Consider the following 15032-nt stretch of genomic DNA (forward strand, 5'->3'; position numbering starts at 1 on the left):
GAATTGTATTCAGCGTATGTCCCGCCCCTCTTTGGGTCTCTGGGTCACGCTGTTCTTCAGCAGGCTAGCGGCTGATGTGTGGCGCGAGGGATCGCTGACTCCTTCGCACGCTGGAAACTAAACACAAACAATACCTGCCCCTGACGATTCCTTTGAAGAACAAAGCCAAAACAACGTATAGCTAGCGAACTTGAATACGTTCCTGCTGAACCGTAAAACATTCTGTTTCATGTTACATATCACAATAATGTGGTATTTTAAGTGTTAAATATATATATTTTACAACTGTTAAATGTGTTGATGATCACAAAATCTAACCAGCTGCTCTATAACAAGTAAATTAACCAAGCTTTAAATGTGAATTTTCTTGTGATAAACATATATTTGATGATTTGAATGGCTACACAGTTTAAAATAATTTAAGAAATGGTCATATCTTAGCCATCTACGTCTAATATAATTTACATCATAAAATACAGCACTTGCTTTTTCAGTTGACCTTTAAATCAGCCATGGCTAAGGATTGAATCCATTTGTAAAACTCTCGGATCAACAAAATGGCCGACACTTCTTAGTCACAAACCTTTTGTTAGTCCACAGTCCAGCCAGTGTCTAAGAGAGAGGGAGATGGCTCCTGCCCCACCCTCTGGCTGATGTGGCTGTCTGCAGGTGAGTGAAGAGAAGGTCATCCAGTCCACCTCTCCCTTCAGGGCACGCTGCACAACGTGGCCATCTTACTGAGAGTGAAAACCTTGTTTTTAAATTTGAAATCTTGTTGGACTCGTTTCTAGTATAAGCGACGAATCTAGTGACTTAATTAAAGTAAAAGACATAATTTTAATAAATTATTATTATCAAGCTCAATCAATCTCTATGACTGTCCCACAGATCCAGACTGCGACTGATTGCTATTATGGGATAGTGTTGGATGGTTGCCATGGAACCTGGTTGCCGTGGGCATATCCAATGCTACTTGGGGACCTGCCTATGGCAGTGTCTCATTAGAGAGAGTGAACAGCAATGTGCTGTCTTTTTAGTTCACTGGGAACTACATTTCCCAGAAAGCCTTGCTCTCCAAAGCTGCTGTGGTTAGTTTTCATTCCAGTTATGACCCGTTCTTCAGTCTCAGAGCACACCCCAGTAGGGCCATAGATGCCCTGGTTGCCAGGTAACACAGAACTCTGGGAGTGGAATGACGACCCACCCACAAAGCTCTGATTGGAGGGGAGGAGAGCGCAGAAAGCACTGATTGGCTCAACACCCCTCTGTTCTGAACAGCGCGAACAGTCACGATTGTTATTGTTATTGTTAAAATGACTAAATGTTATTCTCTTTCCTGAGAGCTTCCTCCACATAGGAGAAAACATCGTTGGCTAGCAGGTCGCTCCGCTGTCTGGAAAACTCCTCCATTTCCACGTTTATCCTGAGGAGGGCGCTCTCCCAGTCCCTCAGCTCAGTCTCCTGCACATCCAGGCCCTCCAGCCTCCCCCCGTCCCCCATCTCCCCCAGGATCTCCCCCAGGGAGTCCAACATGGCCAGGGCTGTGAGCCCCCCGGGCCTGGCCCTCTGGAGGTCCTGGATCTCCCCAGGTACACTGAGGAGGGCATGGCTGTCCGTGAAGGCTCGCTCCAGGGAGAGGTGTGGGTCCCAGGCTGGGTCCGACGGCCGGGGCTCCTGCGACCGGGTGTAAACAGAACGGTCCTGTTTCAGGAGGGAACCCAACAGAGAGCCAGGGTCAAGGGACGTCTCCCTGGGGGTCTGTGTGGGGGCTGGAGGACTGGAGCCAGGGGGAGCGGGGAAGGAGAGGCTCTCCAGGGAAGGACAGGACCCGTAAAGGAGCGCTTCTCCCGTGACGAAGTTGAAGGGCAGCTGCAGCCTCCTCTGACGAAGGTGTTCTTCCCCCTCGTTGTTCCTGGAAAAAAAACACGACAAGGTGAGCACCTGGACGACGCGGAGACGCGAGGAGCCCTTAGCGACGAGGCGCAGACTCACGTGAGGACTTTCTCTCGGACCACGATGAAGTCCGGTTTCCTGTCCTTGAAGACCACCCTGGCGTGGGCCTGGACCCAGATCCACACGCCGGGCTTGGACAGCAGCCTAAAGACTGTCAGACCACTCTCTCCCGTCTTGATCACTGGGCAGAGAGGAGAGAGCAGGACGTTGGAAGGAGAAAGGAGTCAGGATTGCTTCTCAAAATGGGGAAAACAAGAGTTCGGGGTGAGCAGATGTACGTGAATGAGTAGAAGAGTTGAGATACTGACTCTTGAGGTGGATGTCGGCACAGTACATCATATCGGCAGCGTGGATGAACTCATAACCGGACCCTTTAGTCACCAGCTCGACCTCCGAATAACCCAGGACCACCCTTCCTCTGTAGGGGAACACACACACACACAGTGATCCTGAGAAAACATAGAACCGCCGAGTCACAGAGCCTGTATTGTGTCAGGTTTCAAAGAAGAGACTCGTCTTTGGTTGGTACCTGGTGTCTATGCTCGTTGGGGCAAAGTCCATCTTGTGTTTGGTCTGGAAGACTATGGTCTTGGTGCGGATCTCCATGACGGAGGGGGGCGACAGGGGAGAGGCGATGGCAAAGAGGGCCAACTGCATCTGACCCCCAACATCCACATACTTCAAACGCCCCTCGAAGTTCAGAGGCTGGAGGAGAACAACACACACACACACACACAGGTTAACCCCCCGACGCACACACTACCCAGGTGTTTAGATCTTGATCACCACCGGCCGGGCGGCTCGGAGGGGGGAGCTTGAGGCCGTGTGTTCCCCCCTCACCAGGAACCCTGACGAGTTGTCATGGAGACAGCGGAGGCGGCAGCAGAAGGTGTGCTCCAGGAAGGACGAGTTCTCCGGTAGGATGTGCCGTGGCAGGAAGCTCACGCTGGCGTCCGGCCCGCTGGTGGCCCTGGCGTCCGGCCGGCCGCCTGGAGGAGACAGAAGAGGCTCCTGTCACGGACGCGTCTGTTTACAAACGAACGTACGAGTCTAACGATGCTGCACTTTATTTTCGGAAGTCTGGAAATACCAATATCTGTCTTTGAACTTCAAGCAGATTTTTTTCGGTACAAGACACCATCCCCAGACAAGACCCAAGACCCTGATTCCTTCTCAACACTGCATCACTTATCACTCTGATTGCGTGTCTAGTGTCATGTGTCTACAGTAATGTGTTTAGTGTCATGTGTCATGTGTCTAGTGTAATGTGTCATGTGTCTAGTGTAATGTGTCATGTGTCTACAGTAATGTGTCATGTGTCTACAGTAATGTGTTTAGTGTCATGTGTCATGTGTCTAGTGTAATGTGTCATGTGTCTAGTGTAATGTGTCATGTGTCTACAGTAATGTGTCATGTGTCTACAGTAATGTGTCATGTGTCATGTGTCATGTGTCTACAGTCATGTGTCTAGTGTCATGTGTCTACAGTCATGTGTCATGTGTCTAGTGTCATGTGTCTACAGTCATGTGTCATGTGTCTACAGTCATGTGTCATGTGTCTACAGTCATGTGTCATGTGTAATGTGTCATGTGTCTACAGTAATGTGTCATGTGTCATATGTCTTCAGTAATGTGTCATGTGTCAACAGTAATGTGTCATGTGTCATGTGTCTAGTGTCATGTGTCTACAGTAATGTGTCATGTGTCATATGTCTTCAGTAATGTGTCATGTGTCTACAGTAATGTGTCATGTGTCATGTGTCATGTGTCTAGTGTCATGTGTCTACAGTAATGTGTCATGTGTCTTCAGTAATGTGTCATGTGTCTACAGTAATGTGTCATGTGTCATGTGTCTACAGTAATGTGTCATGTGTCTACAGTAATGTGTCATGTGTCATGTGTCTACAGTAATGTGTCATGTGTCTACAGTAATGTGTCATGTGTCATGTGTCTACAGTAATGTGTCATGTGTCTACAGTAATGTGTCATGTGTCATGTGTCTACAGTAATGTGTCATGTGTCTACAGTAATGTGTCATGTGTCATGTGTCTACAGTAATGTGTCATGTGTCTACAGTAATGTGTCATGTGTCATGTGTCATGTGTCTACAGTAATGTGTCATGTGTCTACAGTAATGTGTCATGTGTCATGTGTCTAGTGTGTAGCAGGAAGTGCTTCCCACCCCCTGCTGGGAAGGCAGCCTCGGCCTGGTTGGGGTTGAGGGTGAGGTGGAGCTGGCATCTGAACATGTCCCGGTCCTCCACATGGATGAGGTCATACACACTCTGGTGGATGACATCAGACTGGGAGACCGGAGAGGACGGAGGGATGAAGGAGAACAGAGGGAAGGACAGCGGAGGTGAAGAACAGACAGGTGTATGATAACGGACATTTCAAAGAAAGTATAAAAGTCCTCTCCAAATGACTTAGCGATGACTGAATACCAAGCAAATGAGGTAAGGATGGAGAAATGCATGTAGCAGGCCGAGGTGAAGTTAGTGTTGGCTGAGTGTGTTGTGCAGAAGTGCTTACCTGATGGAAGCCCAGGTATTCCTGGATGGAGGAAGACATGTAAAACACCCAGCCATCGGTTGTTACGACCAACACAAACCCGTTTAGAGCCTGGAGACACACAGAACAAAACACATCATGTAGGGAGTCAGGCGGCTGAGCGGTTAGGGAATCGGGCTAGTAATCCGAAGGTTGCTGGTTCGATTATGGCTGTGCTAAATGACGTTGTGTCCTTGGGCAAGGCACTTCACCCTACTTGCCTCGGGGAGAATGTCCCTGTACTTACTGTAAGTCGCTCTGGATAAGAGCGTCTGCTAAATGACTAAATGTACATGTAAGAGTGGCACACACACACACCCTGTACACCGGCTGGGGGAACTCAGGTACACACACACACACACACACGTGCGTTGCATACCTGGAGCAAAAGGTCACTCTCTGAGAAGCTGACTCCATCGCTGGTGGAGAGAGCGGGGGCCGTCCAAGCACTCTTCTGTAAGGTCGCTGGAACATGATTTCACATGCAGTATTAGTATATCGCTTTAGATAACAAATCACCTGCTAAACCAATTACAAATGTCAAGATCGTTAAGATAGTGAGGTGAACCTGTGGGTAGGTAGACAGTAGAGCGGCAAGAGACTCATTTAACCATCCAGGCTCGTAAAAGGGACAGAAACGACCAAGTCAGGAGTCACCTGGAGTCAGGTGGCTGAGCGGTTAGGGAATCGGGCTAGTAATCAGAAGGATGCCGGTTCGATTCCCCGCCATGCAAAATGACGTTGTGTCCTTGGGCAAGGCACTTCACTTCACCCTACTTGCCTCGGGGCAAGTAGGGTGTCCCGGTACTTACTGTAAGTCGCTCTGGATAAGAGCGTCTGCTAAATGACTAAATGTAAAGGTAACTCCCTAGTGTCAATCTGGGCTGTGGGCATGTGAGTTGGGCTGATGAAAAGTTCCGGATCTTTCTCTCTCTCGGTGTCTGTTATTATCCGAGATGCTAACTTCAGAGCACAGTCCACAGCTCTGCTCTTCCAGACGGGGGTTATTATCATCACGACAAGAACATGAGACGGGTCACAGTGAATCCAAAACGTCAGCCTCAAAATGGCCGCCAAGTCTTTTCGAAAGCAGCGTTTGTTCTTTAACAGCAGCCATGGTTAAAAACCTCCAATTCTACTCAGCTGGACAGCTTGGATACAGATAAGAGACACGAACTGATAGGAATCTCTCATATCTGGAACAAAAAAAAATCAAGCAAAATGTATTTTCTCAGAGCCATAGGCTAGGCTAAGCTCAGGCCAAGCCTCAGGCACATGATCTCTGGGAACATGGTTGCTGTTGTTTTGGTGGAGCTCCGTGGTCTGTTTGAGAGACACAGCAAGCACCTCTCACCTGCCTGCCTGTCTGCCCTCACCTGCCTGTCTGCCCTCACCTGCCTGTCTGCCCTCACCTGCCTGTCTGTCCTCACCTGCCTGTCTGCCCTCACCTGCCTGTCTGCCCTCACCTGCCTGTCTGCCCTCACCTGCCTATCTGCCCTCACCTGCCTGTCTGTCCTCACCTGCCTGTCTGCCCTCACCTGCCTGTCTGCCCTCACCTGCTTGTCTGTCCGCCCTCACCTGCCTGTCTGCCCTCACCTGCCTGTCTGCCCTCACCTGCCTGTCTGCCCTCACCTGCCTGTCTGTCCTCACCTTCCTGTCTGCCCTCACCTGCCTGTCTGCCCTCACCTGCCTGTCTGCCCTCACCTGCCTGTCTGTCCTCACCTGCCTGTCTGCCCTCACCTGCCTGTCTGCCCTCACCTGCCTGTCTGTCCTCACCTGCCTGTCTGCCCTCACCTGCCTGTCTGCCCTCACCTGCCTGTCTGTCTTCCTCCCTGTTATTTCTGGAACAGTTTCATTGACTTTCGCAAGAAGCACCTCCCACTGTATGTAGAACAAACAAAAAAGCACACAGCCAGGTGAGAGGTGTGTGTGTGTGTGTGTACGCACGTGTGTATTAGACCCAAATCCCTTTCAACATAATCTAAATAGTGTGTACTGTTTATTTGCACCCCATTTGAATTCAGCTGAATCAACACAATTTTATAAGGGCACTTTGCAAGTCACAGCTTAGCTCAGGGTTCAAAGCAACATATTACAGGAATATATTTTCCCCCTTGTGTCTATTTTAGGTTTTGGCTAGTTTTTTGGAATCTAATCTCTGTTCTCTGGCGTTTTACCAACACAACAATGCCTCCTTTCCTTCTCAACAGTGATGGCTCCAAGGCACACCTGCCAGCTCTCCTCCCTTCCTCCCACATTTCTTAGCTACCCATTTTAAAATGCGAAAACACCCCAAAGTTCTTAATTGTCCTGATTTTCCAACATGTGCCCTTCAAAAAAAAAAAAGTTTTCGCTGCTACTCTAAATACACTTGATGCAAATCCAGGACAATATATCTGACTCCATATGGAAGTATTTCCTATACAGCAGAGATAGCAGTCCTTTCTTGATCCAGCCTAGCAGCCCATGAACGACTCAGAGAGTCAGGTCTGCCAGAGTTTTCTGTCCTGTGATTAGGCATCATATTGGTTTGCGTATTCAAAACAAAGGTAAACAGTGAGACACTTAACTGTCAGCTGTTCTGGAACTTTCTTTTTTCTGGTATTCTGATACAGTATGCAGTTGGGATTGAACAGATGAAAGACACATTGGTGACTGAAAGTAGACTCACAAACACACCTCGAGGTGAAAGGTCACCGAGGGCCCCTTGGTACTCATGGGACACACACACACACAAACAAACAGACACTCTCTCACACACACACCCTCAGCGAGGGGATCCCAGAGACTACCGCGGCCTTGAGAAGGACAAGAGCGCTGACCTGATTTCCACCCAACTGCTCTGCTATACTTATCAACACACACAGGAAACAGCAAACAGCCAGCTGCACCAGAACACAATCACCTATCTAATTGGCCCTCCAGACCAGGACTTAAAGGACAGCTAGCGTACAGACATTTTTTAAACCTTTTTTTGGTTTTTACCTTTCGAAACTTTTCTTAGAAACTTCAGGAACCCTGCCGACACAGCATCACAAAGCAGAGAACTGATCCTGAAACGTCTCTTGAGAATCAAAGGGAAGCTCACAGTAATACCAGGGTTCAGGTCAAGGTGGGTGTTGTGACAACACCAGGTCTGTGTCTGTCGGCCTGCCCTTGTTCCCCTTCATCTTGATCTCAGCTCCACTCAGGGACAGACCTGATACGTGATTGCACAACACCCTGGTCTCTCTGGAGGAGGGCAAGAGGAAAAGCACTGATTCAGCGCTTTTTCTCCCAGGGTGCGTTCTTCATCACATCCTCCTCACAACGGGAATCCTTTCACGCGCACCTCCAAACCCTGACTGGGTGCCACCAGACACACGTCGTTTCCAGGTGAAGTGTTTTGATTGGACAAGGATCAGTCACCTGACTAGTCTGCACCGACCTACGACTGCGGGCAGGCTGTGTGACTGTGAAGTTTGTGGGGCGCCCTTATCACGAGCCTTCATTTCGTGCCACCATGCTTCAGAGCTCCTCCTTCCCCCCCCCCTCCTCAGCTCTGATGTTCCGTCGGATAATTCCAACCTGAGACACAGAGCAGATGAGGACAGACAGCTGAGCCAGAGCGCCTTTCCAAAGAAGAAGAAAACTTTATTAGTCATGCGAGATGAGCATGTACACGCGTGTAGGGAAAGGAGACACACGCACGATGAAACTCGTTATCTGTGCTATCCCGTCCTGTCCCCCTTACTCCGAGGCAGCCAGGAGCAGGGGTCAGTCGTATCACCCGGGGGCCGAGGTCAAGTGCTCACCTCATGCCTGGGTCAGGTCAGGGAGACGGGCTGGAGATCGATCTGTTCTGTATTGGTTTTATAGGTGCCAATCATCGTTGACATTGTCAGATACTCTCTCTCTGACTGACATGCACACACAAACACTGACTCCTAGCCTGCACTTTACACACATCAAACGTAAACAGCTGATGCAACCAAGAACTAGCAGGTTAACAGCCCTGCCTTCCAACCGTGAGTGTGTATACGTGTGTGTGCGTAAACGTATGTGTGTGTGTGGTGTCACTCACCATTAAAGTAGCTCTTGACCTTTAGATATCCCACACTGAGCCTGAGAACGGAGAGTTTGTCCAGACGACCTTTGACCTCCTGAGAGAAGGGCAGGAGGCTAGTCAGGCGCTCCAGCTCCTCGTTGAGACGGTTGCGGTGACGCTTAGACGGGTTTGTCTTAGCGGGACTCTCCACGACCGAGGGCTTCACACTGGGGCACAGGGACGGCATGAGTAGCCTAGCTGTTCTGCATTTTTTTCCCCCCTGAGAAACTGACAGTTGATGCACTTCTTAACTATATTTGACCAAAGGACCACACTGACAACAGGTTTCTCTTAGTTTTTTTTACATTTTAACAAAGCTCATACCAGCTGTTGGATGTTTCATTCAGATGTGTCAAATACACAACACTGCGTGTTATTTTGGGAGCCATGACATTTAGGTGAAATCGTCAGTTACTAATCCTCGACAATTAGCTAGAACTGTGACTGAGCTCAACGGCTGACGTTTAGTTAGACTGAGTCAGACACGCGAGGCCTTCAGGCAGCGAGACATCTCGAAACGCTCTGAGGGTTGTGAAGCCGACTGCTGTCCTGTAATCTGGCTATAGTGGAGGCAGCGAACACTTGACATTCAGCCTCCTTTGGAACTATAGTGTTGCCAAAACAAAAAGCATTCACAAATCAGTACGAATGTTATTTTGTTGCCACAACGAAAACGGAGATATTGGAATTGGAAAACACTGGAACTATACAGACTTAATTTAGGGAATCATATTTGTGTAGGACTGTACACAAAAACGTTTGGTTGTTGTACAACAACTTTTTAAATAGAATGACAGCATCTTAATATTTCACGTGGGTATATTGTGTCGGTCTGCCTCGAGAGCGCCAGCCAGTCACTACAACAACTAGCTGCGTGGTGATTCTTCCGGGACAAGCCTAGACAAGCAACATCTGCCATCGCTGCCTGTCAAAACACACTGATCTGAAGGATGGATGGACGGATGGATGAAAGAAAGATAGACTCAAGTAAAGAGTTTACGTACGTGATTCAGTTATGTTACTATAATACTCATTTAAATCTGGACAACGTTCTGTTTTAAACCATGCCATGAACAAATTGAGCTTTCTTTGACTCGGAAACTCGCTCCCAGCTTCCTACCCCTGTCAGGGTTCCTATCCTCTTCACGCCCACCCAACAGTGATTTTAACAGGGTTCATATAAAAGTTAGTTTGGTAATTTATATTAGCCTTGTGGAGTGGTGTTTGTGGATGATTACAGTGTCCCGCCCACGTCCATTTCACATGATATTGAACTTTTAACCACTCGATTGCATTTTTACACAATAAAAAACGTCTTACATTTTCTGAGCCGGTTTCTTTCTTTTCTTCGCAGCGTAGACTCCCCCATCACCCAACATGTTGACTTTCACTTTTTAAATGATTCAACTTTAGTTTTCGAACCCAAAATATGCGTGAAAAGATGAGCGAATGCTAAACAAAAAAGTGCTCATGGTTCCCCCACTATCGTTTCACACTCGGTTCCTTCGCTGATAGAGTACAACCAAGTTGTACGGAGATGTCATCAGCACCTGTTAAAACACGAATATTTCACTGAAGTAAAGTTCGTGGTCCTTGTGTACCGCTCCAACTAAAGACGTCCGTTTTGTTCAGCTTTCAACCAATCAGGATCAGCGTAGGAAAAACAGCACACGGTCAGACCAATAACTATTATGTTGTTGAAAGGTGTAGTTCAACATTGAATAAACGATTAACTTCAAACAATTCCTAAATGTTTGTATAATGATTGAAAATGGAAAAGCAACGTATGCCTATAACTTCACTAAACGTAACTTCATTCTCAACTAGTCCTCCCCTTGCAACATGCACGGGTTTTTACCGCCCCCTAGCGGTAATACCACATACAGGATGACTTCATGTGATACTTCAGTACTTTAGACATTCAATGTAGTTTATGACATCATATAAATACATACGTATTTGCGACAATAACCCAGAACTCCGTTTATAATCCAGGTGCTACTGTAAAACCGGATCTACTTGCAACAACTAAACCATGGTGCATTCATGACAGATGGTTTGTTTTACCTAAAATCACAAGATTAAATGATACCAAGACATTCAGATAGATTTTTTATGATATTTCGGTGAAAAGAACAATGTACAGCACATGGCCACAAAGTTGATTAGGAGAGACATCACGACATAGCTGTAAAATTATTCCCTACATGATTACATGTGTATATTCCAGGTTCTGCCCCCACTTGCTCAGACATTTTAAAAGAAAAGCAAATGTAGTATGATTCCAAGTTTGAGAATCTATCATTATTCTAGGCATTTTATTTAGTCGTTGTTTATACAGGTTGTTTCTCATTGAGATAAAATCTCATTTAGATAAGAAGCCTGTTCAACTACAGTATGGGGAACAATTGATCAGTACAATTACCTACATTAACACATTTGAACGAGACTAAAGATAAAAAAACTCAGAACATAAAAAGACACAAAATATAATTATTAAAACACCTGTCCTAAAGACAATTACATTCTTCTATGACATTAACATCGAAATTCCACCTATGTAACTAGATCTAGTTTACACATTTTCAGGAGAGAATTACAAGACCAGGGAGTTAATTAAGTAACTGAATCTTTTACTCCCATGACCTATGGCTCAGTGGCTAGAGAGTTTGACTACAGATCAAGAGGTGACAGGTTCAAATCCCCCCTGCACATTGCTTTGGATCAAAGCGTCTGCTAGATGAACCCCCTATGATACCCTGTCATTGATTACTGAATAAAAATCTGAAAGGTTCAACTCATCTCAAAACGCCAGGGGCTTGGCCTGTTCCCATGGAAACTCATCTCTGCCAAAGTGCCCATAGCAAGCGGTGGGCTGGTAGATAGGCCTCTTCAGACCCAACTCCCTGAGGACAAAACACACAAACACACACACACACACACATCAGACTGGCTCTACAGCCTACTCATAAGTCAGGCATACAAAGAACCTGTATGCCTCGATGCAAGGAACATGACCAGCTCTCTCAGCAACAGTACTTTTTTTTTTCCTTCATCATTTACGCTTATAAGTCGCTCTTATCCAGAGCGACTTACAGTAAAGTACATTCCCCCCAAGGCATTCCCCCCAAGGCAAATAGGGTGAAGTGCCTTGCCCAGGGACACAACGTCATTTTGCACAGCCGGGAATCAAACCGACAACCTTCTGATTGGTAGCCCGATTCCCTAACCGCTCAGCCATCCGACCCCCTACTTACTTCACGATGACCCCAGGCCTCAGGTCAAAGTTCTTCTGGACGATCTGCAGCAGCTCGTCTTCATCCCTGGTCGATGTGCCGTAGTGAAACACAGAGATGGACAGTGGGTGGCTCACAGAAATGGCGTAAGAGACCTGGGCAAGCCGGGAGGTAGAAGGTCCATAGCATCAGTTGACCTCTTATGTGATGAGCAAACACAATATCAAGGCCACGGTGGAAAAATCACAAGTTGAGCGCATAACCGCATGCACGCACGCACGCACGCACACACACACCTGTGTGTTTTACAGACCAGACCCACTTTCTACAGCTGCTCACCTGAACCAGGGCTCTCCTGCAGAGCTTGGCCTTCACCAGAGACTTGGCCACCCAGCGTGCGGCGTAGGCCCCAGAGCGATCCACTTTGGAGTAGTCCTTCCCTGAGAAGGCCCCACCTCCGTGGCCACCCCAACCTCCATAAGTGTCCACTATGATCTTGCGGCCCGTTAGTCCTGCATCACCCTATCCACAGAAGGGAAAACACACACCCACACACCACACACACACACCACGATTATTGGCTGATATCAAAATGAAGGGAGGCAAGCAGGAACTGGCCTCAGTTGGATTCGAACCCATGAGCCTTAATGGTACACACACTCTTACCCACTGAACTACTGGGGCACCCCCTTATTTCTTTCCAGGATAGTCTTGCACGCCTGTTTCAAACTCACCTGTGGCCCACCCATGAGGAACTTCCCACTGGGTAGAAGGTGGTAGATGGTCCTGTCGTCCAGGTACTTGGCAGGGATGACCACCGCGATGACCTTCTCTCTCAGGCTCCAGCGGATCTCCTCCAGGGTTATGTCAGGACTGTGCTGGACTGAGATGACCACAGTGTGGACGCGCACTGGCTCCATGGCTCCATGGTTGTCCTGGTATTCCACGGTGACCTGGAGAGAAGGAATTAGGATCTAAGAGTGAGCAGTATAAGCACGGTATCGAACAGGCCGTTTATAGAAGTCGCTGGCTTTTCGAACAACCTGCACACAAGCTTCCAAAGGGTGTCCCCTTTCCCCTCCCTCAAAACTTACCTGTGTTTTTGAGTCGGGGCGTATCCACGGACACTCTCCATTTAGAGACAGCTCCTTTATCCTGACGTTGAGCTTGTGAGCCAGGAGGATGGTCAAGGGCATGCATTCCTCCGTCTCATCCGTGGCGTAGCCAAACATCAGGCCCTGGCAAGACAACAGGCGTTAGACAACCAGCCCTGCTAAACACTTGGGCACTCTGTGGAGCCAATATACCGAGCGAATGTTACAGGCGTAGTAGTCGCGCTGCTCGTTGGTCGTCCTGATCTTTCCCCACTAGCTACGCCAACTTAAAGCTAGCTTTTCGCTGGTGCGGGTGGACTGCATTTATACCGGAGGAGTTTAACCAATTCAGATAGTGGCTAGTAAAAAAACATGAACATGTACACTTCCTAACTTTGCCATTAAGTTTACAAACCACTGAGATTATAAATTATGGATAATAATATGGAGTGCAGACAGCCAAATTATAGCTGTGTGAATGTTAGGATATTCTTATACCAACTTTGCACGTTTAGATGTTGTCATATTTGGCATTTTTCTTTATAAATCTAGGTTTCACACAATTTTATGACTGCCTGTGCATGCAACTACTACCATACAGGAAACCCCCCTTCGGTGGGTAGGCCATTTATTAACCCTTAAGTATTGCAAAACCAAAGTGCATGGTCCAAGTAGGGTTCAATAACTTCAGGCCTACCTGATCGCCAGCACCTATGTCCTCCTGGTCCCGTCCCTCAAACACGCAGTCTGCAATCTCCGCACACTGCGGTTCCAGCGCCACCAGCACGTTGCATGTCTTATAATCAAAACCTGCAAGATTAAGCAGCTCAGTGAAACACCAATGACATGGTACTAAGTCGATTCTGCTTCAGCCAACTCCTTGTTATCAAATTAAGAGCAACGTGTGCTCATAGAATACGCTTTTAACCAAAGCCATGTACAGGAGAGATTCGAACTGGTTGCCCAACTAAAGCTAACGTATCTGCAGAGAAATTCTCTCTCACTGAGATAAAACCATAACCCCCAGAAAGTATGCAATGTGACAAGGATGTAGACACATCCTTATTTACCTTTGGAAGAATCGTCGTAGCCGATTTTCTTCACCGTGTTTCTGACCACGGTCTGTAAATCCACTTTTCCCTTGGAGGTAACCTCCCCGCACAGTAAGATCATTCCCGTCTTGGCCACACATTCTGAAACCAAAATATTAACAGAAAGGCCGTAACATGACACGATAACAGTGTCAACTAGGTACCAGCAGTTTTTTGCCTAGATGCACATGGTAGTAGGCTACCTGTTTTTGAGTTTGCACATTAAGGTGGCATATTGCATTCATGAAGAGTCGAACTTTTATCTTGTGCTTTCAAATGAATAACCCTAACCTGCTTACAATAGGACACACTAGGCCTAAACTTACCGCATGCCACTCTGGAGTCAGGGTCCTGGGTAAGATATGCATCAAGAACAGCGTCACTAATTTGGTCGCACATCTTATCTGAAATGCAAAAACAGCAATAGAAACATGTTTACAACATCAATACAGTAAACCTATATACGCTGGTATCAAAAACCTCACTAGAAAGCATACTGTTTGGTTAACCAGAGTCTGAAACGGCTATGACAACTTAATCGAAACACGTTATTGTTATAAAAATAAATCCACGCTCCAACGGTACCCGCATGTCCTTCCCCAACGGACTCCGATGTAAAAAGGAATGTTTTTCCGGAACGGTTGCCACTACCACTAGTATTCATATTTAAACTTAATATCGCAATTGCTGGTGTAAGAGTGTGCAAGCTTTGTCCTAATATATGAACTCTGAACTGCAGTTCTCATATGTCCGTTTTCTGTGGAGCAAAGTTGTCTGCAAAAAGTTGATCTGATTATCTATCGCCTACTACTGGCGAGATTGTGCAACCAGTGTCTAAGAAGGCGACAAAAACGTCATATGAGGCAACCAATAGTGGCTTGAGAGCCACACGATGTTACCGCAAGGTACAAGCCAGGGATAGTGGTCTAGACAAAATGTCTAATGTGTAAGTCCAAAGATTTTCCACACACATTACAATCAAATAAAATCAATTGTTCATAAAAAAAACAGAAAAGATGGAT

General features: G+C 47.1%; 2 protein-coding genes across 4 annotated transcripts; both read right to left on the reverse strand.

Annotated features, from left to right (window-relative positions):
• Positions 1 to 404: 404 nt before the first annotated feature.
• On the reverse strand, positions 405 to 10158 carry LOC134038809 (aryl hydrocarbon receptor-like). The gene is made up of 10 exons (XM_062484385.1): positions 9910 to 10158; positions 8566 to 8756; positions 4882 to 4967; positions 4485 to 4574; positions 4135 to 4255; positions 2794 to 2942; positions 2483 to 2658; positions 2262 to 2371; positions 1993 to 2134; positions 405 to 1912 (listed from the first exon to the last, which is right to left on the reverse strand). Exons 1-10 carry the CDS (start codon positions 9966 to 9968, stop codon positions 1318 to 1320), a joined length of 1719 nt encoding a protein of 572 aa, XP_062340369.1. The 5' UTR covers positions 9969 to 10158; the 3' UTR covers positions 405 to 1317.
• Positions 10159 to 10688: 530 nt separating this feature from the next.
• mat2al (methionine adenosyltransferase II, alpha-like) lies at positions 10689 to 14827 on the reverse strand. 3 transcript variants are annotated; one of them, XM_062484553.1, is made up of 9 exons: positions 14596 to 14827; positions 14337 to 14414; positions 13990 to 14112; positions 13617 to 13729; positions 12920 to 13063; positions 12560 to 12778; positions 12165 to 12347; positions 11847 to 11980; positions 10689 to 11495 (listed from the first exon to the last, which is right to left on the reverse strand). In XM_062484553.1, exons 1-9 carry the CDS (start codon positions 14672 to 14674, stop codon positions 11393 to 11395), a joined length of 1176 nt encoding a protein of 391 aa, XP_062340537.1. In that variant the 5' UTR covers positions 14675 to 14827; the 3' UTR covers positions 10689 to 11392. The 3 variants fall into 3 exon arrangements, with proteins under 3 accessions (XP_062340537.1, XP_062340538.1, XP_062340539.1); XM_062484554.1 differs by having other exon boundaries at positions 14585 to 14725; XM_062484555.1 differs by lacking the exon at positions 10689 to 11495 and having other exon boundaries at positions 11843 to 11980.
• Between the last annotated feature and the right edge of the window lie 205 nt (positions 14828 to 15032).

The sequence above is a fragment of the Osmerus eperlanus genome, chromosome 18 (genome assembly GCF_963692335.1).
Source record: "Osmerus eperlanus chromosome 18, fOsmEpe2.1, whole genome shotgun sequence".
Lineage (NCBI taxonomy): Eukaryota > Metazoa > Chordata > Actinopteri > Osmeriformes > Osmeridae > Osmerus > Osmerus eperlanus.